Source organism: Lissotriton helveticus, chromosome 1_1 (genome assembly GCF_964261635.1).
Source record: "Lissotriton helveticus chromosome 1_1, aLisHel1.1, whole genome shotgun sequence".
NCBI classification, from domain to species: Eukaryota; Metazoa; Chordata; class Amphibia; order Caudata; family Salamandridae; genus Lissotriton; species Lissotriton helveticus.
The window spans coordinates 1,434,949,550-1,434,976,999 of NC_136057.1; the positions used below are offsets into that span (position 1 = coordinate 1,434,949,550).

The window sequence follows — 27,450 nt, forward strand, 5'->3', positions numbered from 1 at the left end:
GGCCTCGATTATGAGGCCCTACCAGCACTTTTGCATGGCCGAAATGTCACTTTTTTGATGTTCTGGTGGCGCAATGTGCCACTGCATATTTATACGGCCATGTAAAGCCACTTTATAAATATGTGCCCCTTTCAAGCAGAAAGTTTTTGAAACGGGCGTGCAATGCGTGTTGCTGAGGGTGTTCCCAGCAACATCCATGGCTTTTTGACACTGCCCCAGATTTACGATAAATCGCAACTGTGAGGCAGCGCCAAAATCATACGCCTCCCAAGGGGAGGCACAACGAGGAGAAATATCTGTATTTCTTCTCATTTTTCCATTTTCTATGTGTGCTGCATTCTGTTTTTTTTTACCGGAAGGCTTCACTTCCTGCACACAAATAATCATCCCTGGAATGCAGGGACCCTTGCACCATGATGCAAAGGAGCCTTTGCTGGCGCACGGCAGCCTATTGCATTGTGCGCCAGTGGAGGGGAAAAGGACAGAAATGTGCTGTATCTGATAGATACGGCGCATTCCTGCCCTATTCTTTTGCCATAGGGCAGCACAGCAGGAAGGCCTATGGTGCTACCCAACGGCAAAACCTCATAAATGAGACCCTTAGTGTTCTGGGCTTGTGATGTGCTTACTGTCTGGGCTAGTGATGCAGACTCTGGTGTGAAGGCTTTTTATGCCGCTGGTTCTGATTTGGGGGTTCAGAGCTGGCAGTGATTCTACCCCAGGATTAAATACCGATGTTGGTTCTAATATTAGTGTTCTGGGCTTGTGATGGCTTTGGCACTCTGGGTTGGAGATGGTGCCTGAAGATGGTGCTGGTGCCGGTGCTCTGGGCTCATGTTGGCTCTAGTGTTGATGTTCTAAACTGAGATGAGTTCTGGTTCCTGGGTCAGATGTTATGTCACGCTTACCTGCACAGTGGTTGGTTCCTTCTCTTGTGACGTCTCTGGATCGCTGGGGAGAGAAAGCAAATGGGACAATTACTCTGGATATTGCAGACCTTGATAGCTTTAAGCAGGAAAAGCCTCAAGCACTGCGGGGCTTGGTTGGAGCCCCCCACAGTGCAAGAGGAGAGTGAACTCTCATTACCTGTCCAACATGTGATTGGATAACGTGCCCATCTCATAGTGCAGGTGGTCAGCCAGTTCCGCTCTCTTGAGTGCCCGATGGCATAAGGGGCAGAAAAAAGGTTGGCAGCTCTCCGGCTTTTTCTCGGCTGGGAAAATAACCACATTTTAGAGTCAAAAACAAATTTCTCACTTATTATACATGAGCTACACACATAAGAGAACAGTTCCAGTCATCGGATGTGAGCCACACAGTCTCACTCATTGGGTCAAAATCTAACAACTGTCATTTATTGGGTGTGAGTCTCACATCGCACAGCAAAACTTTGGTCATTTTATGTGCGACTGACACTTGGCAGCACAATCTCACTTGTTTGGCCACCACATCACCCCCACCCGTACAATCTCACTCACTAGGTGTGAATCTCATATCTAGGACCAAAACCTTACTCATATTGTGTGAGTCTCACACCCTGCAGTACAGGTTCAACCACAGATATAGGAGTTCATGTCACTTTTCGGGTGTGAGTCTCAGACCTAGGGCCATAAGCTTGCTTGAGGCTGATCTCACTGACCTGTTGACGTTAATGAAGTGTTACACATTGTGAATCTCACTCATGAGCAAAATGAGTGACATCCAAGTCTTTGCCTCTGGGTGTCTTTGTTGCATGAGCTCAACTCCTGACCGAATAGGTAATGCGTGCACGGCAAAATAGGTCCAACCCCTCCCCATCCGAAGGGAGGGAAGACTCTCCTCTGCTTATGAATAAGGTCCATCTCCTGTTGAGTTTGGGAACTGTAGGCTCACCTTCAACGACCATGAGGCAGGAGCTTCCTCCACTGCAGATGAAGGCATTGCAAGTCCACCATCCCTTTGAGGCAGTACAGTGCTGCACAAGCGCCCTCTGCTGCATGATTTGGGCCCTACAGGGCCGCTACTCCCTCCAGTACGGTGGCACAGCACACAGTCACCATCTGCTACAGGATATGGGTTCTGCAGGTCCATCCTCCCCTTGGATGAGAAGTGGAGTCACCGGTAATGATACACAAGCAACTCTGCTGCAGACCATTGGTATTGAGAGCTCACTCACTCCAGGAGGAGGTAAGGTTGAATAGGTCCAAAACTGCCGACTTCTGCCTCTTAAATCAGAGGCCATTCATGAAGGAGTGGAAATATGGCTTGAGTGACTAGATTTTCAGATAGAAAAACCGTGATGGGCACAGGCATAGAAATAGGACTAAATGTTCTATTAGGTCTCAGCGCATTACCCACACACACACCCACACACACACACACTTTGTATTTTCACATTCCCTCTCCTTTTTGTGAAGAGCTCCAGGGTCTAGCTGACGCTGGGCCCGGCCAGGCTCTGCAGCCCTGATGCACACCGCATTAATTCCTGCTGTGCTGCTTGAATGAGGCGAGGCAGCCCAGCAGAAGAATCTAGACAAATGAATTTCTGTCCCCGGTTCCTAAGAGGACTGCATGAAATATCGACCTGCACAACACTGTGATTAATGTTCACGTTCACCCGACCCTCCCTTAAAAACGGGGAAATTTTTGTGTTTTAGCAGATAGTGTCGGGACTCCGGGACACTTGTTCAACAAGCATTTACAATGCAATGGTCTCGGCATTATTAAAAGGTAGAGCTATTGGCATTGCTCATGACATTTTATTTTTATTTTTATTTTTTTTAAATCATAAATAAATGGCATTGTCATTTACATTGCCAATAGCTTAATCGTTTGCGTATGCGAGACCTATTGCATTAGCACCCACACACAGGGGGCAGTGGCCGGAGAGCAAGCACAACAAACGAGGGGGCAGGGTAGCAAGCACAGCGAAGGGGTAGGGGAGCAGGCACAGCGAGGGGTAGTGGCAGGAGAGCAAGCCCAAGCAACGAGGGGCAGGAGAGCAAGCACAAGCAACGAGGGGGCAGGAGAGCAAGCACAGCCAGGGGGCAGGGGAGCAAGCACATCCAGGGGGCAGGGGAGCAAGCACAGCGAGGGGGCAGGTCAGGAGAGCAAGCACAGCAGAACCATTACTCGGCGCCTCCAATGACTGCCCAGAGTGGAGGTTGATGAGGCGCCCTTAGCTCCAGTACCACAGCTGCAGGTTAGTCTCGTCCTCCAGGAATGGTCGAACCTGGACCAGCCCCCCCTCTCGGCTGCCAGTGAGTAGAGAACAGGGGAACGTGTCTACTTGTAGGAAGAAGGGGGAATCGAGGATGGCGAGACACAAAGGTATGTCCAGCTCTGGAGAGAGGCAGACCACAAGGATTAGCTGAGCTCTAGCTATGTACAAATAGTAAAGGCTGCCCCAGCTCGGAAGGCAACTGAACACAAAAGAAGGTCTCAGCTCTGACGATAAACCATCCACAAGGGAAGGCCCTGCTCGGTGGCCAAACTCTAGGGAGAGGTAGATTATAAGAATTAACTATGATCAGGGCCAGGACAAAGGATAATATTGGACCCTACTGTTTTGGTAATGACAGACACGATCTGCAAACTGACCTCTCTGAAAGTATTCAATTAAAGGACTTGTTCTGAAGCCTTTATTGTTGATACTCGAGTTATTATTGTCCAAATACCTCGAAATAGCTGGCTTTCCTAAAAAAGATGTGAGGCCCTCCTGTGCTTAGCCTTGGATACAGGAAATGCACAACAGTACTATGCTAAAAAGACACACGTTCTAGTTGTTTTGCTTTTTTAATTATCATACACAACTTGATACAAAAAAAGGATACAATTTCATAGCTTTTCATTATTTGATAGAGCTCTTTTTCATGCATGTCGAAAAAACTAAAACCTAGTTTTGTAACGGAAGAACGGAATTAGGGAAGGAAAGATGGATGACAAGGTGGATGAATGAATGTTTACCACTGTAGTGATTAAAACGCGGTTTAGGAGAGCTTTAGAAAACAGCGAGGTATTTTATAAGTCAGTTCTGAACACCATGTGATACGTTTTAATAGCCAACAGTTCATGAATGTCACAAAAACATACACATCAGTATAATTTGCCCAAAACGGCTGGGATATAAAATAATCAAACTGCGAAAGCAAAGAGCAACAGCTGAAACATGTGTGAGAAAATACAAACACGTGACTCGGTATGGCGTGACACATAAGACAAAGAGAAAATAGCCTTTGACATATTGCAAGATACTAATGCAAAGAATTGTCTGCACGCTAAAAGAGCAGCATAGCAGCTTGCACCTGCAACAAACTAAACTTTACCGCTGATTTTGTTTCCCCGCAGTTTAACATCACGCCTTGTTTGAAACATAAAAGCACTTGGTGTTAAATATTCCTTGTGCCTGGATAACTTCGAGTGACATCATTGAATGCAGCACTAACAGCAGAAAAAACATTGTAAGCATGAACTGATATTGTGCTACCAGTGCATACGTGTCATGGATTGGAAGACGGTAAAAGGCACAGCATGTACCTATTGGTGCCGAAGTCTAAGAAACCGGAAGTGACGCATTCATAATATACTGCTAGAGTCACTGACACGCTTGCTAGGCGCAGACCTTGAACCATCATTCTGTCGGTAGGCAGCCTTACATTGCAGACCCTTTATAAGCACTACTGAAAGCATTAAAGGTGGCCTGTAGTGTAATGTGCGTCGTCTTATACGGCATATATTTCACCCTACAGTAAATGAGCATTACTCTTGCGAATTGTTATACAGAGTCATATTAGTGTCCCTTTTTAACCGTTTTACCCCGCCCGCAAAGACATCATTTCTATTTAATATAAACACTTTCCGTCGTATTCTGTAAATAGTTCTTCCCTAAGGTCTTTCAGAATACTTTTCGCACCCACAACCCCCTACTCCGCGCCTACAGCAATGCCCCTGCCGATCACCCTCCCTCCCCTCCGCCTCCCCCTCCCCGATTCCTACTTCACACGTGTTGTTTCTCATTTAAATGAACAGTGGGATTCTTTTATTTCCTACAAGTGCCGGATTCGCCTTATCGCCCGAGTTCCTTTGGGGGTTGCCAATTTGTTTTATCCACGGATGTATCACTTCTCAGGCTTCCCTTTTTTTCGCGCAAAGAGAAAGAACCACTTTGTCAACCAGCCTCTCCAGAGTGGAAGATTAACAAAAGGGGCTTCTGGGTAAGGTTACCCGATGGCTCAAAGATATAGTGCTTTAACCTTCGGGTTTAGTTTACAAACATGATGCATTCTGGGAATTGTAGTTCATTACAGCTGATTATATAATTGAAATAACACGCCTGAAAACAATGATTTGCAAAATAAACGCCCAGGACCGGAACACTGTGTCACCGGAACACTGACCACAAAGGACGGACAGCCTACACACGCGTGGGCCTGGCTCCAGAGAATAGATATGACACTGGGGCAGACTGCGTGAGTTCCGATTCCAGGCCACTGACTGTGATGAAAAGCTGCCGGTTGCTGATTTGTTTCTGAGCCCCACCTCTCCCCTGAAGACATTTCTAGTGAAGGCTCCTTGAAGAGCACAATCTTCGCAAAGAATAATGCCCCTGGTGCAGTGAGACTGGCGTATTATTTTTGGCACGACATCTTGATGTGGTAGGAAGGCCGCCTCTTCCTTATAAATCCGCTGCTAATTCCCATGTGGGCGCTCCGTCAGAGGCTGCCTTCTGCCGCATGATTACGGGCCAAGGTGTAATGTATCGCTTCGACTGACGTTCCTTAAGCCGCTACCATGATGGAGTCCCCTTCCGATAGACAAGTTCTCTCATCCAGAGTTTATTTCCACATATGTTAAAAAGGGTAAGCGATTTGCTGTTCTATGCAGCGCCTACACTGGACAGAAATGTTTCCAGTGTAGGCGCTGCATAGTAGTGCGACTTGTCTATCGGAAGGGGACTTCGGAGTCTCACTCACTGGCCCGCTATCAAGGCTGAGAAGTCACTATATGGCAGCAGTTTTCCTTAAAGCAGCGGGGAGGGTGCCTCGTAGCACGACCTGCTCAGAGTGTTTACATCCGAGCACAGAACAGAGGATGCACATATAGAAACGTGGTGCACAGGCAGAGCGGGGGGGGGGGGGGAGCGGGCCAAAGGAGAGCTGCGGGCGGAGGGAGGGGGGGGAGCGGGACGAAGGAGAGCTGCGGAGGGAGGGGGGACTAGCAGAGCAGCTCTGGAAACCACCACCGTCTTTCTCCAAGGCAAAGCAGAAATGCCTCGGAGAAAACATGGTAATTTTCGCATTCGGGGGCGTGTGTTTTGTTGTTCTGAGTGACAGACAACGTCACTGTCTAAAGAACAGCAAAACTTACGCCCCCGAATCTGAAAGAGACGGGGCTTGTTTGGAGTGACTCCCTTCTCTTCCAATGGCTGGCCTCCGTTTAGGAAGCCAGCCAATGGAGGCGAACGGAGCTGAGAGGCGGGTTTAAACTGCCCTACTCCAAAACATAATTTCTCCGGACCGGAAGCTGCGCTTTGCGCAGCTTATAGGTCCCTCGACCTAAAACCGAGACAGTTTGGACAATCTAGGACGTCTGGTCACCCTATCGAACATACTTCAAGCCATTCCAGAGATCAAGAATGATAGCTGGAGGGAATGCACCTAAATGTAGAAATGCCGGGAAGGTACCTAGATTGCCTAGCCAGGCACATGAGGTCTGTCCACTCATATATTCACCAGGCATCATTTGGGCTTGGGGCGGGTCTACATAACCTCCAGGTGCCTGCCCAGGGCACTCTTTTGTCACAGAATTCGATAGGGAACCTGCCCACCCATTCCGCTAAGAATCACTGGATTAGGGGGCTGGCACACCGACAGAAATTTTGTTGAAGGGGTATTTTGGACTAAGATTGTGGTCCTGATTTGTTTCTGGATATGGGGCCATGGGTAAGAGGGAGCTATAACTCAAGAGGAACAGGCATGCCATGAGTAACAGTACCAAGAAGGTACTGGCAGGTCGCTGGGATAACCTATGATGCTGAACTAAAAGTAAACCCTCCAGGGCAGCACCTGTAGCCCGGATAAATATAGTGTGGAGGTGACAGGGTCACCTCGAAACAGAAGGGGAAAGGGGCAACCCAGTTCCTTGATCTGGAAGTCTTTGGGCAGTTCCAGAGGGGATATTTCACTAGGAAGGATTGGTAGTTGGGATGGGGCTTGGTGGGGTGCAGGGTCGGTAGGGGGGAGGGGCAGGGGGGTGTAGAAACAAACACTTGAACCAGAAAGAAAGGGGAGAACTGGACAAGAGCAAACACCTTGCTGGGCTTGAAGCATACTCTTGCCCGAAAGAAGGAGGTGAAAGGTTATGCCAGAATTGATTACTGATCCAGCTGGGCTGGAAAAAGGCACTTGTCCATAAGCAGAAAGTAAAAGGTATAGCTAGAAGTGAATGTTCCAACAGCTGGGCAGGAAGGAGACATGTTAAAAGGGTACAGTGGAAGTGAATGGTCACCACGCTGGGCTGGAAGTAGATGCTTGCATATAGATAACTTAAGGATGGGTGTTTGAAGATAACACACCATAGCATATATGGCACAAGGCTCATGGAGGAAGGAAATACCATGCAATGAACGTGCGGCGGAGAGGTCGAAGGCTGGGTAAGGTTTAACTAGGTACTAGGACTCAGTAAGTTAGAAAGGTAACAGCTAGGGATTGCCTGTAAGTTGGAAACTGCCTATTAAACTGCTGCCTCAATTCTTCCAAAGGTAAACTGATGTGGTCTGAGTTTGTGTATTCAGGAGGGTGAACAGGTACAGGTGAGCTGGTATGTTCGTGACAAGTTGACAAGTTCAGCAGTCACTGAAGCATGGACTTTATTAAGGGGTTGCAAGAACTTGTAATTATAACTCCTGACTTGGCCCTTTGCGACCGCTGCCAATGCTTTTGTAACCTCGACCCTGAAGTTTGGTTATGTATTGCACAAAATTGATCATGTAGCAAAACATTGCTTCTTTTCATCTATGGTTTTGTTCTGGCAAAGGTGTAGTTTTTGGTGTTGCTCTTAGCTAATATTGGTGCTTTGGGCTGGTGCTGGTCTACTGCTGGTGCTCTTGCTTGATGGTGATGATGTTGTGCTCTGAACTGGTGATATGTTTGCGATATTTTAAGATAGGTGATGCACATGGGGTTTACCTGCTCCACCAGCAGAGCCCAGCAATGTACATGGGAGATACATTCCCACAATAAGCAATGGATACCTCTGAAATGCATAGAACCTTTTAACTGAACTACTAAAGTCCAGAGATGCTAAGGGATGTTTTTAGGGGTCACCTGTGATTCCCTTGCTTGTTCCTTTTAAAATGTAGTATCTTAGTAAGACTTGACTTCGAGCACACAAAGAAAAAATATTATGAGCAGTGTCCAAATGAATTCCTCAGGAGAGTTCATGAAGGTCAGTATGTTCTTATGCTTTAATACATTTCCTGCACTGGATAAGGTTGAACAGCAAATTACAGAAACGCCTTTGATGGAGTAGAACAGCCCACACGTATTTCGTCCAATGGTCTTTATCAAGGCCTGTATGTCCGCAGAGAAAGAATCAGATAAGAAAACGGCTAACTAATGATGGTACCTTGTATATTATTGCAGTATGGCTCACAAAGGTGAATAGTTAGAGAGTGGTAGGAAATACCATATCGGTGGAAAATTTGAAAATAGTAAAGGTGGTATGCAGGCTTCGTGCTCAAAGATAGTCTGTACCCAGTGGTTGAAGTGGGTGGGATCGGCAGGGAACGGCGTGCCCATACTTTTTTCATTAAATAGAATCCATTCCCCTACTTTTTTGTTTTTAAAATGCGTCCCAGGATAGCAGAAATAGTCAAGGCCTATCGATAAGGTTCGGCCGTTCATTGCTGTTCGGGATGGGTGAGGTGGGCAGAGAAGACATGGACAGTGTCCACTTATCTTGCTCTGACACTGTCAGCTACCACCCTCGTCTCTCTTTCATTCTTCCTCTTATTCGCATTCCCTCTCTTTCTGTCTCTGTCTTGCTCCTCCTCGCTTGCTGAATGAAAACAGTGACTTCAAGAAACGGCTTTTAGCCTCTCTTTTCTCTCCTTTCCTTCTTCCCCTGTAAAATGGATCAAAAAAGAAAAACACACTTTTCCTGGGAATTTCGTACTTTTCTGACATTTTTCTATTCCAAAGTGCAGCCTCGGGACGGAGAGAAAAAAGTTTAAAAATACGAAAAATAACTAAATAGAGCATGACAGAGCTGTCACAAAGTGACCAGATTGGTTTTATTCACACTCAAACACATTAGCGCCACCTACAGAGTTTGCCAGTGAAACGCTACTTTCATTTTCTCATCTTTCTTTGGACAACATTGTTTTCCCTGGGTGGGGAAGTGCACAGTTCGTGGAGGTACTGCAATACCTGGTTGATGCGTGGAGTGGAAAACATTTAATGTTATCCTTATCAGCTGTTTTCCTTATTTTAGTTTATAAAATGTGTACTGTGGTTCTGTGTTCAGGGATGTGGTCTTTTTTAAACATACTGCTCACATTTTGTAAGGATATAAGCAATGGGCATGGAAATGGGTCCCTTCCAGGCCCTGTGGTCCTGTCCTTAACTTTTCAGGCAAAAACACTCATTGATTTCTGACCAATGAGTGTAAAAGTGTTAAGGTAACCATGTTGTTCCTGCTTTCATTTCACAAGCTTTACTTAATATTGCTTTCCATATGAGTGTTTGCTTTTCAAAGGATGTTATTTTCTTTTTCAGGCAGCATATTACTATTGTCTAGTGCATAATTTAAAATGAGTCGCATCCAGGTGTTTATAGCGGGGAAGAATTGGGTTGTAGCTGAAGGCAGTGTGAGTTTCTCTCAGTGGGGCAGTTAAGTGTTCAGTAGAGGAGAGGATGTGGCACTATGGCCAGAGCTGCCGAATTTGGAACTGGGGAAACAGGTTCAGCCTTTATGACCAGTCCACTCCCATGAGGGAGCACATTCCCATGCTACACCTTAGAAGGCCCCGCTAGATCTTAGAAGTCCTGGTGTCTTAGCACCAGCTGGTAGACCCTAGCGGGGGTTAACCTTGAGACCTGTCCACCACAATCCATTCTGAAGTTCACCTCCAGTCTTGTGGGCAGTCCTACAAAACAGTACACCCTGGAGTGACAGTGAGTCTGTCAATGAGGTCACGGGACCCTTGAGTCCAGTCTGCCTCGCCCATTGGTACTTCCATTGGCCTTGTTTGATCAGTAGTAGTGCAACTCACCAGGGATCGGTAATGCAGGATTTGCATGTGCACCAAACTAAGATCGCAAACTTGGGGGTCTCTCTGCTTCATGTTCAAGCACTTTTAACATGTGCTGCCTGCTTTGGGGCCAATGGAATTATGCAGCAATAGAGAACAAAATTATGTTGCAGTGTTGACTAAATTATGCAGCGAAACAAAGGATGCAGTGTAATGTGGTACATTTTCTGATACTTTATTATTTTTAAATGTTTACACATACTAACAGTCTCTGCAAAGATGTTGCCTCATTAGTACCAGTGTAACGTACAAATGCAGCAGTGAAAAAGGTGACCAGTCAACCTTTGCAAAAGGCCCTCCACTTCGCTGCAACGCAAGTCACATTGTTTTGTAACTTTTGATCCGTTTGAGCTACAAACAATTTCTTTGTTAAAATCGTCATATTATGCAACACATTATGTATTATTTGGCAAATATAGCAGAGGCATAATTAGTTGGTAAACATTTGCAAACTAGGATATTTTGCCATTCATGTTTGAACTGCTCTTGTGGAAAAGGAAGGAGACGTGCTGATGACAGAAACTGCATGGCTTTGAGACACATGGCTTGTGATTCCACTTTTAAGCGTATTTGGGACATTCTGTGATTAGAAACATATCTCACTTTGTGAATGTATTTTAATGTCAATAACTCATATTATACCTTAAATAAACATGTGTATCCGTTGGTTAAATTAAATAAAGTAATAAGCTGTAACTGGTCAGTAAAATGCTATACAAATACTAAAAACTAGGATGTGTTGCTCTTTCTGGTCACACCTCTGACTCCGCCCACTGACCCAATGTTCAGGTTATTCTCGCACTATGATTCTCCGCCCACAGTTCCCCTAATTTTTTTTCCCACTTCAACCATTGGCTGTACCGGTGTCCAAAGTGGTGGACCAGTATAGTCCCTTCATGTGCATAAGTAGTGCGAGGAAGGTCTTATCAGTATTTTTTAACAAAGACTGAGATAAGCCAAACAAAATAGTCAATAATCCAAAATGAGTGATGGTGAATGGCAAAGATAGGCCTATTTGTGTTGAAGACCGAGTGGCTAGTGGCATTAAGATCCTTGTCTTAATGCTGATAATATTGTCATATCTGCTACTACTGCCATTTTGGTTAACCAATGCCTGGGTATTAAAAGTAAAAGGGGGTGTCTTTAATTTATGACAAGACGCTCTCTGAGCACTGAGTGTTTACTAGCCTCTGTGGAGACATGGGTCTGTCTGTACTTCATAAGCGCCCTCTGCTGCACAGTATGAACCCTGCTGATTTACCAGCCCTTGAAGCAGGAAGCTATGGAATGTTATCTTAAGGATTTTGAGGGGCAAGAGCTATTTTGAGGGTCCCTATTTGGAGCTACTTTGAATTTTATTGCCCATTTCTTCCTAATTCAACAGCTATGTTGGCTGACAATATTGAAGTAGATGTTAAAGATTAAGATACAAAAATACACAGAAGTGATCTAGAGAGAGACTTCCCTTTCACAGGGGGGCCCTTTGAAGGTGGGGGACCTCAACAATTGCCCACTTTGCCTATGTCTTTTAACGTCTCTGAAGCTATGTCCTGCACTTCTGAACAAGTGCCCAATAGTGCTCGGTTAAAACTGCAGGTTGAGTGCCAGCACCTAGCAAGGCAGGTTTCAACCTGAAACTTTTGGGCTGACGTTTACATATGCCCAGGTGCCATCTGCTGCACAGTGTGAGCACTGCAGTACTCCAGCATAAAGAAGGGAGTATTGCTAGTTTTACGGTTGAGCCTACTAGACAGTGCCTGGGAATCTGTTGCAAAGCATATTGCTGCTTCCCAACAACATAGAGGGACTTGGAGCCCAGCCACATCTCTTACCATTGGTTGGTTTTGCTTCAGACTCTCATTTGCCTGTGTCTTATTTGTGTCCCAGCTTGTCAATCTTGTGCTTATCCCTCCCATGGAGCTTTGCCTCTTTACAACCTCTATGATTGGCTGGCATCGCTGCTTCAGTTGCTTCCATTTAAAGTGCTACTTTTTTCTTTTGTGTGAAATAATCCGTCCGGCCGCCTGCTTCAACAAAAAAAAAAAACATTTTCTTTTTAGTAAAAAGAATGTTCATTTTCTTTTTAGTTACCAATCCAAATTGGATCAGTAACTAAAAGAAAAAAAGCAGAGTCCTTTTGTAGGCCCTTGCATGCGTGATGTGCGCACCTACAACATGACACGAGATTCAAAGGCTTTATTTTTTTTTTTACTTTAGCCACGCTGCTCAGCATTGTGGATTCTGTGCAGCATGGGTAAAACGCATTGAAAAACCTAATAGCCCACAAAGGCGAGAGCTACTGACTTTGCAAATACTTGTTACCTTCAGCTGAGATGCAGTCGCGGCCCGTCCCCTGCCAAAGTGGCAGGCGGGCGAGAGGAGGGAGCTGGGGGAGGCGACTAGGGGGACAAAAATAAATAAATAAACTTACCTGATTGCCCCTGCCTCCACCATCCGCTCCATCCCGCTCTTCCTGCTTCTGGGAAAGGCTCCCCGACTGCACTGCGGCCAATCATGACAATGCAGGAAAGCAGCGTCAGGATTGGCCTGAGTGCGCGCTACAACTTTGAGCTCCCAGGCAGACTGGGAGCCTGTGCCTGCTTTCTCCAGCCCCAAAGCTTCACTGCGCAAGAGGTGTTTGGCCGGACTGAAACGGCTGGCCAAACACCTCATGCGCAGTGAAGGGACAAGGGAGTGCACTACCACTCCCACACCACAGTGTCATCATACTAGACCCGCCCCCAAGACTCGTCAGAGTCCTGGGGCAGGGGTGGCTCTAGTCTCATGGCGGCCCGGGACAGGGAGCATAGGTAGGGGACCCGGAAGAGGGGGTCCAGGCGGGGCTGAGCGCAGAGGCCAGTGAAGGTCAGGGTGTTTGGAAGTGGAGCAGAGCCGGAGGCCGCCAAATCCCTACCTGGGCCCCCCACGCAAATATGTATCCATCCTCAGAGGATTATTATATTAAGGATATATATTGGCGTGGTGGCCCCTGAGGTTTGGTGGCCCTGTGCAGGGGCACAGCTTGCACATGCCTAAGGCCCTAATGGAGGGGCCCCTGTTAAGATCTCAGGACAGGGCTGCCGGCATTGCTAAATTACAAAATTTCAACCATTTAAAAATTTATGAGAAATTCTTTTCCCAAAATATTCCAGGAATTGAGTTAAAATAGTAAATATGGTACCTGACCTATCTTGAGGAAAGTGGAACTTTACTCATATTTTTTTTATTGTGGGGCGTTAAAATAATATGCTAGCCTTCCAGCGTCCAAAAACACCGCTGATACTCTGACAGCCCAACTGAAAGCAGACAACTGTGCAAGGGCGCCATCTCCTGTACATTCTGCGTATTGCAGGTCCAGCGACCTCAGGACAGCCTGGGCAGCCCTCTGTATCTATCATTAAGCATTAAAAATAACCCCAACCAATGGACTAGGTTCTTCCGCCCAACAAGGGCTCACACCCAGAACCAAGTTCTTCCAACAGGCAAGAGACCTCAATTCCTACTGTACTGCCACAATACACCCACGGCTACTGTTCTAGATATCCAGACATCTCCACAACACCATCTGCATTTTTAATTCCCCTTCCTAGTTCCACGCCAGGGGTCAGTTTCCCCCTTGCCACCGCCTCCTCCTCGAATGGAAAAGGGATGCGATTATGGAGGTGGGCAGACCTCTGACGGTGGAGAGCTTCGCGGCTCACGCAGGATAGGGAGGAGGGCTTGGTAATGGACGAAGGAGAGACCCCGCTGCTCTGACAACCCCCTGACGTCTGAACAAACATTCGATTTTCAATCACAAAGCCCTGATTACCGCCTCACACAGATATGTGTGGGGGCAAATGGGGGCACCCCGTTCTTACAGCTCAGGCCAGGGTCATATCTGCTTGGGGAGCCCGGAGTCCCCTCGCAGCTTCCGACTCACTTATTGAAAAGGGGATAAGGCACCTGCTACCCTTCACGGGGGTGGCGTGGGGCAGGAAGAGATGCGACGGGGAGCGAGGATGGAGACGAAGAGGGAAGAGTAAGAAAAAACGAGCTGAAGAAAGAGAGAGGAGAAGTCGACAAAAAGAGAGGAATTGCATAGGGTTTGGTAGGACGAGGTAGATGAGAGAGAGAGAAGTGTGAACAAGAAGGGAGAGGGTTCGAAAATCAAAGAAGGAAAGGAGTTTGGGGAGACATGAGTAACACAGAGGTGATGTAAAGGAATTAAAAAACAGAAGTGTGGGCGGGTGAAGAGAAAAGAAAAGGAACGGGTGAGAGAAGATTCAGGACCAAATTTGAGGGAAGAGAATTTAAGAGAACAGCAAGAAAGCACAAACTGAGAAATACAGAGATTTAGGTGCACATGATGACGGGACAAAGAGAGACAGAGAAGAGACAGAATTTAAGAGAGGAGAAAATTAGATGCAGGGATTAGGAAGAGGGCAGCACAGGCAAGAGAACTGTGGACAGAGAAAGAATAAGATGCAAAAGAGTAAAATACTGAAATGGAGTGGTCAAGAATCATTGAAAATATGGGATTGAGTGGCCATAGCAATTTTCAGATTATTTCAGATTTGATGCATTTGGCACAATTTCCATCATTTGCCGCATAATCCGCAGACTTTAACAAAAAAAATGTTTTAGCACCAGCAGTTCAAAAGTTACAAAAAAGGCAGCGACACATGTTGCCGCACAGTGGAAGACCCTTTAGGAAACCTGGACTAGCTACCTTTCAGTTGCTTATTGTTATTGCTATATTTGGGTCCTAAACGGGTACTACTAAGGTGTAACCAATACCCAGCCAGTGTTCCCAAGTTTAAAAATGACGACATGATGAAGTACTACTATTATAAAATGTGCTGCATTATGTTGCATAATTTCCCTTTTCTTGCCGCATAATTTACGCAACCATGCCGCATAATTTGCCCTATTTGGGGGCCATTGGGAATAGTTAGCGAGAAAGAAAACAAGGAGTGGGGTGATGGGGGTGGAACAGTTAGACAGTTAGTGTGGGTTAAGTAGTATTGGGAAAAAAACTGTTCCCACAATCGCCACCTCCAAAACAGAGGTAAGAACGTCAATGGAGTGTATTGAAACAACCTATGAAGTGAGTGAACACGGAAGTCCAACTATTGGCTTGAAAGTCATTCAAGCTCTTTCCAGCTTGGCTTTGTAGCAGGCTGCGCTTTCTGTCTGCTGTTCTGTGGTTAATCAGGATCGAGGCTCGAGCTTGAACCTTGGTCAGTTCTCTAATCTCCCTTTTCATATACAGCACAATGAACGTTTGCACAATTTGTCACCAGTTAAATGGCCCTTCATTCTAGGGCTGAATGCGCCCAGCGTTGAGGGCCGGAGCTTCCATTGCGCCCTCAAGGTTCATTTGTGCCCATTGAGCCTCCCCGGATGTCTCGCTTGGCGCTCTCTCTCAGGCATTTCCGCTTCTGGTTTGTGCGCGTTTTGTGCCAGGTTATTCGTGGCCGTGCGCATCGGTCAGCTGCCATCCACATTACCCTCATGTGCCACTTGCCGACCTATTGCCCAAGGGTGGATGAATCTATTTCAAATACCAGCTCGCTGAACTTAGGGCCATATGTATCAAGCAAATTCGCATTCGCAAACACCGAAATTTGCAGAATTTCGGCGTTTGCGAATGCAAATTTGACAAATGGTATGTATTAAGGGAAATCTGGTGCAAAACAAGGAATCGCAAGATTTGCGATTCCTTATTTTGCAATTGCATTTAAGGAATCGCAAATTTTGCAATTCCTTAAATGCAATGTATGAATCAAAAAAAAATGTTAATCGTCCTTAAGGAATCGCAAATTACCACCAACTTCAAGTTGGTGGTAATTTGCGAATTCCTTGAAAAATGCACATTTTTGCATTTTTCAAAGTGCCATGTGACGCACATACATGCCCTTAGGGCATGTATCTGCACCACATGTGCACCCATGCTTATTTTAGGGGTGCAACAGGGTGTCCTTTGGACACCCCTGCACCCTTGAAATTATTCTCAATTTGCCATTCTCAAATTGCGAATCGCAAATTGAGAATAACTTCCCATTCATTCCTATGGGCCTCCTGGCCCATAGAAATGAATGGGAGAGTATTCCTTAATTGCGATTCACAATTTGCTATTCGCAATAAGGAATACTAAGAATTCGCAAAAAAATTGCGAATTTGTACATACATCCCAATTTGCGATTCTCAAATAGCGATTTCTAAAAAAATCGCTATTTCAGAATCGCAAATGGGTACCTTGATACATATGGCCCTAAATGCTCAACGTTGCGGTCGCAGTGAGTACAAACGCTTTCCTTCTCACGCCAATCTTTAAATCAATTTAAAGGGTGTTAAAAAGCTTGGACACACTAAGGCCATATGTATCAAGCCCATTTCCCATTCGCAAACGGGCCGATTCTCAGAATCGTCCCATTTGTGAATGGGAAAAAGTCTTTTTGGGATGTATCATCCCTAAAAGGCCTTCGTATTTAAGGAATCGCGAATTGCGATTCCTTAAATGCAATGCAGGAAGCACCCAATTTGTGAGATTTTGACCAAAGAAATCTGAAATTACCACCAACTTTAAATTGGTGGTAATCTGTGATTTCTTTAAAAAAATAACTTTTTTGCATTTTTCAAAGTGCCATGTGGCGCACATACATGCCCTTAGGACAACAGGGTGTCCTTCTGACACCCTTGCACCCTTGAAATTGCATTCGCAATTTGCGAGTACCTAATGGGTACTCCCAAATTGCGAATTTATTCCCATTCATTCCCATGGGCCTCCAGGCCCATAGGAATGAATGGGAAGGTATTCCTTAATTGCAATTCTCAATTTGCGAGTCGCAATTAAGGAATATGTTGGAATCGTAATTATTATTGAGATTTCTACTTATATTGCATTTTGCGAGTCCTTAATAGCAATTCGCAAAAAAACGCTATTGAGGACTCGCAAAAGGATTTTTTAATACATATGCCGAAAATACTCTTATAAAACTCAACTGTATCACTCAATGCGCCGAAGAAGGCCCAGTAGTCACCGGCTTTTCCTCCCTATCGAACAGCTGTGAATCAATTTTTAGAATCAATGATTAGCTCTTTTCAGCTGTCATGTTAAAAAGGTTCGCTTTGTGCTACGCTTTGGGAAATGCTTCTACAAACCCCCATCGATTCCGCATTCAGCTTATTCCACAAGGTTGCATTTTTGCTTATTTTCTAGTTTGGTCTTTTTTGATCAGGTCTATTGTGACAGTATCAGTGCTAACTAAAGCTAATTGGCCCACGTCTGTCCGGATGGTTAGCCACGTGAGCCTTAATAAAAAAAAAAAGAGTCTTTCTTAATACCAATTCTACACGTCCATGTTCCAGCTCCCTAGTTTCTATAACATCCACAATCACATTCCTTTTTGTAATTGTTTTTAGCTATGGCCCACCCTCAACCCCCCAGTGCCTCGAGACCAGTACAGGTGAGTAGTCACGCTTTACAAGTCACCTGATAGATTGACTGAATGATGGCTATTATCTAGACAGGTTTGCTGTGGAACAAAAAGTACCTTTGAAGAGCTTATGCCTATACTTTAAGTGGGACGAAAAAGGGGTCTCTAAAGGATGCTCATCCTGAGAAGCATTACAAGGAGTCCTTTCTAAAAGGTGTGGCCTATGTAAAAAAGGGCGTGGCTTCAAACAAGTAAACTAAAATCATGTACTGCCCGTACAGTGCTCCTGAGTATTCTGGTGCCTCTCTGTGAGATTTCTGATATTGCATCCAGACCTATCAGACAGTAACAGACATGCCCCTAAAACAAGTCTGACCTATTGGCATTGCCAATGCTTATCAACTGTACCAGATAAAGTATTAATAACATAGATTTTTGTTGTTAAATAATTTGAATTGCAAAGGTTTTTTTTCTGAAAATATGAGCCTGAGTCAAACAGTACTAAGGTCTGTGGAAGCGGTAGTGGTCTTCACAGTGTCTCAGTCACTCCAGTTCTTCCCTTCACACAACTTTCCTCTGCAGTCTCTCACCCTGTTAGACACTTACGCCCCTTTTCTCCCGACGTCTTTCTGAAATCCTCCATCTGCATATCTCATACTTCATCTGTAATATTCAGAAACCTCTTTCCACTATGTCCTACATGTCTCTTTGTATCTTCGTCACTTCACCATAACCCTCACCTGTTAGCACAGAATTTTCTTTCATTTTGTCTTGTCAATATATTGTCAGCTGTGTATAACCTACACACTCTTACGCACAGAATCACAATCACAATTGCCACATGTGACTATGGGTCTAAGCACTCTGCAGAGATGCTAATGATTGGATGGGCATGTTTTCTGAACACCTTTATTGCCCACTGATAGGAGCTGTGAGAAACATGCACTACCTTCAAACTCATCTCCAGAGGTCTCAAGCATGGCTCATTAATAACACGTACCCACAAATCGAACTCTCACAGACATTCGTCTCCCGGGACAATTTCATGGTAAGCAATTTATTGACCTGGGAAGAATAAAAGCCCGAGTAGTCCTTTCAAAGTTGTATTTTGTGACCTGCACGTCGCACAATATATTAGCATCAAGACTGTAACTTGCTAAGTCATCTTTCAGGCAGCTAAAAAAAATCAGCTGGACGTTTTAAACTTGCAACAACAAAAACGATGCAAGATAAATCATTATGTTTATTTTATGACAACTAATAACCCATATATGCGAATCCACCCATTGAAAGTTTACAGCGCTTAACAGTTGCATCTCCTCGGGACGGAAGTCTTCAGCCCAAAATTAAACATCAGATCAGAACAAACAACCCATAGATCCCTTTAACCCCTAATTTTGAAAATAAAAATAAGAAGAAGAAAAGGTATTACTGGTGCACAGAAATCACCCAGTCCATACCTGCAAAAGGAACTTCTGCCTATGTGTGCAGAGAAAAAATTACCAAAACAAGTGTGTGGAGACAAAAAATACCACAACTGCGTGTTTGTGTATAAGTGTGTGTGTATATGACAGAAAATGTCCAAGCCTTGTTTGTGGATGGTTCTTTTGGAGACATTAGTCACCATTTTGCTTTACCTCTAAATCAGGTGAAAATCTTCAGGAGCACCAGGTGTAGAGAGAGGGACATAGCCAGTGGGCTATCACTAAAGCAGGACTCTGGGCTATGAGTGGACTGCTGCTGGTTGGGCGGAGTCACTGGTCCCAGTTACAAGCCACCACCCCGCGGTAGACTATCACCCTGGTGCTCATCCCTACTTGCTGTTCCCTTGTGAGATCCCACATTGTCCGTTTTCCCCTCCCTGGACCTTTGACCTGGAAGGAGTTGCAAGGGCAGCCCGCCAGATTTCCCGGCTCAGGATATCCTGCACCATGAAATCTGGTGTGGCAATGGGGCAGGCTGGTTTAACTACATCTGGGGTAAAGTCAGGAAATGTTAAAAAATCAAGGTATTAAGACTGTGCCAGATGGACTCAAACGCCTAATTAAAACCTTCAGCCATACCTAAACACAACACTTGTATGAATGAACGAGTATTTATTAAACACACAGATACCTAAAAAATTAGGTGTTCTGGCACTTATGCGCAAACCCGATGAAACAGCTCCTAAACCACATATTTTAGAGGATGCTGTTAAACAGGTAGGTCTTCAGTTGTTTCCTAAATATTCTGTGATTGAATAGGGCACAATGGGACAGGTGTAGGGCATATCTTGCTTTAGATGTCAAAACTGGAAACCCCACGTTAAAAAACAGCATGGGCATGATCCAGAACACAAATCAGAGGCACATTTGCATCAAATGCAGAGAGAGTGACCAGCCTAGAAAGAGAAACTGACCAACACAAAACAAAGCAGAAACCAGAGAGGCCTGGACCCTGCTGCCCCTCATACAAAGGCATGTATAGTCTGCAAATGAAATGAGTAGTTCCTGTAGAAAACAAAAGAAACAAAACTCAGCATCATTTTGGGGGGAAATTTCAAATACTTCAGAGAGAACAACAAAGTATATCGACTTGTTACCAGATGAGATGCAACTCATAGTGTACAATAATCAGCGTGTCAGTTGGAATTCTGGAAAAGCTGCACTTATTCAGTCAGGTTCAGATAACGATGTAACTTTCTCATTAACCTCATGTAATCAAAGCAAAAGAATGTGGAAGAGTAAAATGCTGTCACTTCCTGTGAAGAGGGCCAATGGCTGCAGTGGGCTGATCCACTACCCCATGATGTAGGCTGTGGCAGGTATAAGAAACATGGGAAAGGCATTTGAACGGACCAATGGATAATGAATTCTGACTGAAAGCTCCTCTATGTATAGATGTAAGTATGTATATTATTTTTTTTAACATGTGGGTGGTGAGGACGAATCAGCTAAAGCCATCTCTAGGCCAGACCTAACAATGTATACATTTATAAATATATAGATGAGCTTCCGATCAGCCCTCTGCGTCTACAGTTTGCTTCCGGCCTCCACAGCATGTAGCATGGGACTATGGGTTAGGCCACGTCAGCCCTGGTTCTCCTGCATTGTCAGTGACTGCATTTTTTCTGATCACCTGTGCACATCCACTTAAAAAGAAGTGCACTTAAGTTGCAGGCATAGTGAACAAATACTTTCGTGTTGTACCTGCTTTATTCTTTCCAATCTTTATCCTTTAAAAAAAACATGTGGGCATCCTTGGGTGTTTTAGCCATGTCTTTAGCTAACAGCAGTTCAAAGCCAATAGTACGTTTTCTTAGGTCTAATAAAACATATTTTCTGTGATGTGCACTAAAACTAAAATAGTTCCTGCAATTGTTCTAAATACATCCGCGTGTGATAAAGCTCCCGTACCGCGCTTTTAATATCATATGCAATGATTTTGTATTTCTTTTTTAAATATTTATTGCAAACATATGGTCCCCAAATTTAGACCAGACATTTGGCTTTGTGAATGCTTGTTGTATAATTGTGTGCACCCCATGTACTTATTTTACCAATGCTTGTCAGAAGTGTCATGCCGATTAACTGTTTTTGTATTTTATTGTATGTATTGTGGGAGCAGCAGGCAGTCCTAGGCCATCTGGAAATTTCTACAGGTCACATGCAAAGGCAGTTTGTAGAAAACCACGAGCCTTACCGCCCTCCCTTCCTCCCCGCCCCAAGTCAACCTACAAAAACTATTTTTGGCATAGCCGAGGAATAATTCAAGGCAACTGGTGTCCAGATCTTCAAAGTTAGGGATTTGCCTACTGCGTAAGACGTGTAACACCTTCAGTCAGTATATTGTTGGCATGTTCGTCAGCATTCGTTGGCATTCTGGGATATTTGAGCTGATGCCTGCAGTATATAAAAGAAAATACAAGTCCCAGAGTGCAACGTATTGTTGGTAAAAGCCATGACCGGTTGGAAGTGTCACACAAGACGTGGAGCCCCTTGGCAGCCAGCGGTGACTGCGTCTCAAGGATGCAACATGATTGCCTGTGAGGAGGGGCACGGGGCGAACTCGGAGCATGGGCAGGAAGGGGGGGGGGGCGCACTGTGCTCAGCCGAGATAGGGACCTCCCGCAGCACTGCCCTGTGTATGCAGCGTTCTTTAACTCCTTCTCACTGACAGGGTGTGAAAAAGACAAATTAGGGGCGGGGATCCCCAAGTAGGGGGTTCAGGACGCACCAGGACCCCCCTTTCACAGGAGGGAGGGGGCGGGGGCTTCCCTAATCGCTGGTAAGTGACACATGATGGTTTCCCCTCCCCACAACCTCACACAATTCACATTCGGCTCCATTCTCTTCCACCCGAGGAGGGCGGGAAGACGAGGGGCGCGTTAATCTGCCCATAATTCACTGCGAACTACTCCCTGCCTGCTCTCTGGCAGCTGGGCAAGTAGAATGCCAGTTTTAACACCCTCAGCCTATCGCCAAAATCTGCCTCCCCCTCCACTCCGCCCCTGGGGATGACAATGCATTCCTCCATGTCTGTCCATGCAATTTGACAAGAACAATGCCCCACCACCCAGCTCGGAGGGGAGGGACATGGATGAAGGGGGCCTGGGGTCACTCCATAGTGATGGACACAAATGGTGAGGCTCACTGAATGCTGTTTGAGGCCCCACCACAAAAATCCCATGCACCCAAACTTTACACGTACCCCTCAATTGGGGGCACCGCTGTTTCCTCAGAAACAGACCAGTACGACCCAGGCTCCCCGAACGGAGATCTGAGATTCAATGGGTGAAACAAGAAGGGTGCTTTGCGTTATGTTATATCATGTTCATGCTGTTAAGTTACTTTGGGCCTTATTTAGAGTTTAGCAAGCAGGATAGTCTGCCAAATGGGATTGATATCCTGTCTGGTGTATTACAAGTGTCATTGGCTATAATGCACGTGTAATATCCAGGAAGTGCCATTGGCTAGAATGCTCTTGTAACATGGAGGACTGAACATTCACCACATTTGTGACAGAGTATCCTGTCTGCCAAACTATAAAATAAGGCCCTTTATCAGCTTTTGTATAGCATCTTCTACCACTAGTATCAGAGCTTAATTTGAGCTGGTGGTATCAGGTGCTTGGCACCACCACTTAATTGTCAATGCTGGTGCTTGTGACAGTCTGCCACAAGGTGGTACTGTCTGGCTAATTTAGAGATGACCACAAAAAAAAAAAGTCAATTCAATAAACATTAAAAATTACTATTATCTGCCGCCCAAGCCATTCTTATAGCTTTGATGGCCTGGAATATTCTGAATTCTCACACTTGTAGGAGGAGTGTGATAGTTAGTAGTTGTTTTTTTACTGTAATTGGTAGCATAGCAGGGGCAATGTGTGGTGCAAGCTGCAATGGCCTCCTGACGAGCGCCCCAGCACTTCTTTTTACAAATTAAGCACTGACTAGTATGGCACTGATTCGCTTTCTTTTAATTTCGGTATTCGATTGATCAGTTGTTAGTCTTATGTAGCATTTAAAAACCACACATTCTGCTATTATCATGTCATATGAGTGCCTTTTGGCAGTCCAGGATATGACTTTTCAAACGTTTCCATTTCAGAACAGAGGGGCATATGTTCAAGGAAGGGGAGGAGTTAGGCGTTAGACATCATGGCTTAATGCCTCACTCAGCCACTTCAGAAACGCAATGCTGCACCATATTTACAACAATATGGTGCAGCCTTGCATTTCCCCCTACACTGACGCTACACTTAGCAGTGCCGCACCAATGCAGGCACCCTTGTACCATAGTGCAAGGGTGTCTGTGTGCAGGGGAAAGATTGTTTATGTACAGGAAGGTTCCCCTAAACTATCTTTAAATGCCATTTTGTCACTTCTATATGTGCTGCTTGCATTTTTTATAGATTGTTTATGTACAGGAAGAAGTACCTTCCCGTACATTGACAATCCAAAGCATTTAGCTTTTTCCATGTGTGCAGCACACGTGGGAAAAGCAAAAAGTAGGAGAAATAATCAATTTCTCCTTGTTTTGTCAGCTTAAGACCAGGTTTTCCCTCTATGGAGGTGTTCCATCAGCAGGGTGAGTATGTGTGTTGGTGTATGGTTAAAGATGTTTGTAGTGTGTTAATTATGTGATGGATATGCCAAAGTTCTTTTCTGATTTTCGTTGAGCCTTTATATTGGTGGTCCATAGCCTGGTGTGTAGTAGAGGTGGAAGAGCCAGTAAAAGCTTGAGCCAGCTCGATCCAGATGCTTGGTTCCGTCTCAGCTGAAAGTCTTCTTGGACATTCGAGCCCAAAATGAGCCGAGCTGTCATGTGGCTTCTTCCTGCTACCATACTCTAACCTCATGCTTCAAGAATTAGACAAAGCATTAAACTTTGAGGTGAAATGGAATACAGAACTGGGAGACAGAAAAAGATTCCCTTCTATTGGCTGAACAGCATAAAGTGGAGCAAGAAAACTTGAGATCAGTCCTGGCTTCCCTGCATGCAAATTATGTGATCTTAGGCAAATATTTTATTTTATAGAGTTTTCAGTTTCTTCATTATCACACAAGAGTACCTTCAAATGCATGAGTTCAGGATATATGCTGTACAAAAACCACACGTTTGATTTAATAGACTGCTCTATCTATGATTTGAAACTAGGCCACATTTAGGGTAAACATGAAAACGTTTAATAAATACTTTCCAATGCTGTCATATAATTTGATGTACTAAGGTGAAACAAATCAGCATGTTAAATACACTTTTTTTTTATTTGAAGGTACTTTGCAATACTTTCACAGGTTGTTTGTTGCATTAAAACAGTGGCGGCTGGTGACATTTGAAAGTGGTCCTGCGTAAAAGTTATGGGTGAGTGGCTTGTGGCAAGCGAGCAAGCCCCACTGCCATTAGGTGTGTCGGGGAGGGGTGGCCGCTGGGGGGGGGAGGGGGTGGCCGCCCCGGGAATATTTTTTAAAATAAGTGGGGAAATGGTGGATGTTCAAGCAAATTTGAGGAAGCAGGAAGATTAAAAAAAGCAATTGTGAAAGTATATTTGTTACATTAATGAAGAGATTTCATATGATAATGCCGTGTGGGGTGATGACTACTGGGGCAGCATACTGCAAAGAATCCAGGAGTACGTAACAGATGTAAAATGAGAAGAATTGGTTCATAGGCACACAGAGGCTGCTGTAAGGTAATTTATTACAAAAACTACGATGACAATCCCTTTTTAAAAAACAAGTTATTATTGTTTCATGTATTGTTCAGGAGTAACATGTGAGCTTTTACCTTCTTCTGAATCCTTGGGTACAATTTGGAAACAAGTGGCATATTACCGACTTCCCTTAAAATACAGACCGCCTGACATAGCAGACAAACTGACCCCTTAAACTGGGCCATTTCATCCTCAATCATTCTCCTTCCCATCAGCATGACAAATTCAGAGAGATCCGTACACAGCTGGGTCACCACTTTAATTGGATTTCATCAGAGAGGTGCGGAAATATTAATATAAAAAGCTTTTCTGGTGGCTCCGACTGTGACCCTGGGGGCTTTTGAATTTCTGATGGGTTGACATAAGACAGAACAGACCTGGGTTGAGCCCGGACTGGCACGGGTCCAGTGGGGTGTAATAGTCACCGAGGACTGGTGAGTGAGGTAGCGAGGTAGCCTGATGGCCAACAGGGAAGTCAGGAACATCGCAGACAGGCCTAAGCCAGTGAAACCCGAACAGGGAGTCGGTACAGAGGTAGAAACAGAGGTGCAGAACTGCCTGGCGTGCAACTGATTTTTCTCGTCACACTAGCTCTTCTTTATTTATTTATTTATTTAACTTATAAGGCGCACAGCTACCCGCAGTGGGTTTCCCGGCGCCAAGGGACAGATTAAAAGAAAGGAAAGAGAGCAACCATAAGTCAATTACTGAGGAGGACAGCCAAGTCATTACTGAAAGAGCCATGTTTTAAGTCCCTTGCGGAGGCACAGGCCTATTGGCAGGGCTACTGAAAACATGGGATTCTGCAGCTGCAGGCAGCACCTGCAGACACCAGAGGCTGTCCCCAGTGATGACCTGGCAGAGAGTGAGAAAAACCTGGAGGGTAACAAGTGGAATGGCCAGTACCCAGAACAGCGGAGTGACTCAAGAGGCATCTGCAGACCCCCAAGGCTGTCCCCAGTGATGAGCTGACGGGGTGAGAAAAACCTGGAGGCAACAAGCGAAATGGACATCTCAGGTACATCGGGGTGAGTCAGGAGGCACCGGCAGACCCCCAAGGCTGACCACAAGGATGACCACTAAGATTAACTCCAGAAACAGCTCTCGTGGAACTGGACAGCATCTGGAGGTTAGGGATGCTGATTCTGGAATGGCTCCTTCCTGCCTTTGGCATGTATGCACCCAAAGGAAACCTGGGGCACACAGTAATATAAGGCAGAACCCCCACTCAGAAAATTGTCCAGCACCACTGTGAGGTCCTGTGCACCGTTCACAAGGTCTACTGGGGCAGCAAGGCCCCAAACTATGTTCAGATGGTGATCCTAGACCATGTCCGGAAAAAGGATGGGCAATGGTAAATACCAAGGACCCCCTGATTGTGGATCAATTTCCTGGGTCAGGGCAAGCAATATAATTACAAGTACCAACCCCAGGCAAACCAAAATTCCAAAGTGCAATGATAACCAGCAAATTAAAAATGACACTTTACTAAAAAAAGATTTTTATAAAAAATCATCAGAGTATTTAATCATTTTCTTAATACAAATTACAAAAAATGCATATATTTTCTAAAACACCATATACATAATAATTAAAACAGACATGAACATAAAATTTAAAAATGATGGTAAGGGTGAAGTAGTGACGGTTTCTTCAACGCGTTTCGACACCAAGTGTCTTCGTCAGGAAAGTACCATCATATAATTAATCTAAAAATATTAGTGCGGAGATTCCGCTGTTAACGGGGCTGGTCGGACATTCAATTGTGCAGCACTCTGGCTGTCGTTTTAAAAGAAGGGCACAAATCTCTAATAGGTCAAATAGACCTTTGGAACTTTTATATATTGCCGAAATAACAAGGATCTGCGCGGTGATGAATAGCAGTCAGCCTCACTGTTGGCAATTTCAAAGCGTATCTTCAAGGGGCAATGATGACCTCCTGGTGATTCCTCTTCTCTGGTCAGTGCCGGTTCGAAACAGTCAAAAGGATGGGATCATACATGCCAAATGTTCACGAGGCGCGGCGTGTGCATGGGCTCTTACATCCAAGACAGACCCCTGGCTCTGCTCTGGCTCGGTTCTCCCTGTTAATTTAGCCAGATAATTAGCTATGATGGAATGATTGCACATGAGTTCTGTGTAAGCTAACTGTATCCGAATCATACCATGTCTGTTGATGTCACGCAAGGAGAATTGCTGTTGCATTGGCAGTGGTTTGCCAGCTATGAAAAGCACTCGAGGACATTAGGGGGTCTGCCTAGCATCGTTTGTATGAGAAAGGCTGATCATCAGAGTAATTGGGGAGGTAGTATGTAGTGAGTGTTGGTGGGTGGATGGTGCTGTGTGGAGTCAATTGGAAGCCAATTACAGCATGTTTTAAGAGTGTTTGTTGTATGTGGTGTTGATTGTTTATTGTGAACTGATTGGATGGTTCTGGTGTGTGTCTTGGATTTGGCTGATATTTGTAGAACAGTGTGGGTGACTATGGGTGCAGATGAAGCAGCTGGAGGCAGAATCCAATTAATGATGTCCTACTACTATCAA

General features: G+C 45.0%; 1 protein-coding gene across 1 annotated transcript in view; it reads right to left on the reverse strand.

Annotated features, from left to right (window-relative positions):
- The window catches only part of LOC144773262 (E3 ubiquitin-protein ligase RNF220-like), a 148,419-nt gene that overhangs the window by 41,750 nt on the left and 79,219 nt on the right, over nt 1-27,450 (reverse strand). Inside the window, exons 2-3 of the mRNA XM_078658170.1 lie at nt 1,087-1,213; nt 909-951 (exon numbers count right to left, since the gene is read on the reverse strand). Of these exons, the coding sequence (XP_078514296.1) occupies nt 909-951; nt 1,087-1,213 (170 nt within the window). The remainder of the gene's footprint in view (nt 1-908; nt 952-1,086; nt 1,214-27,450) is intronic.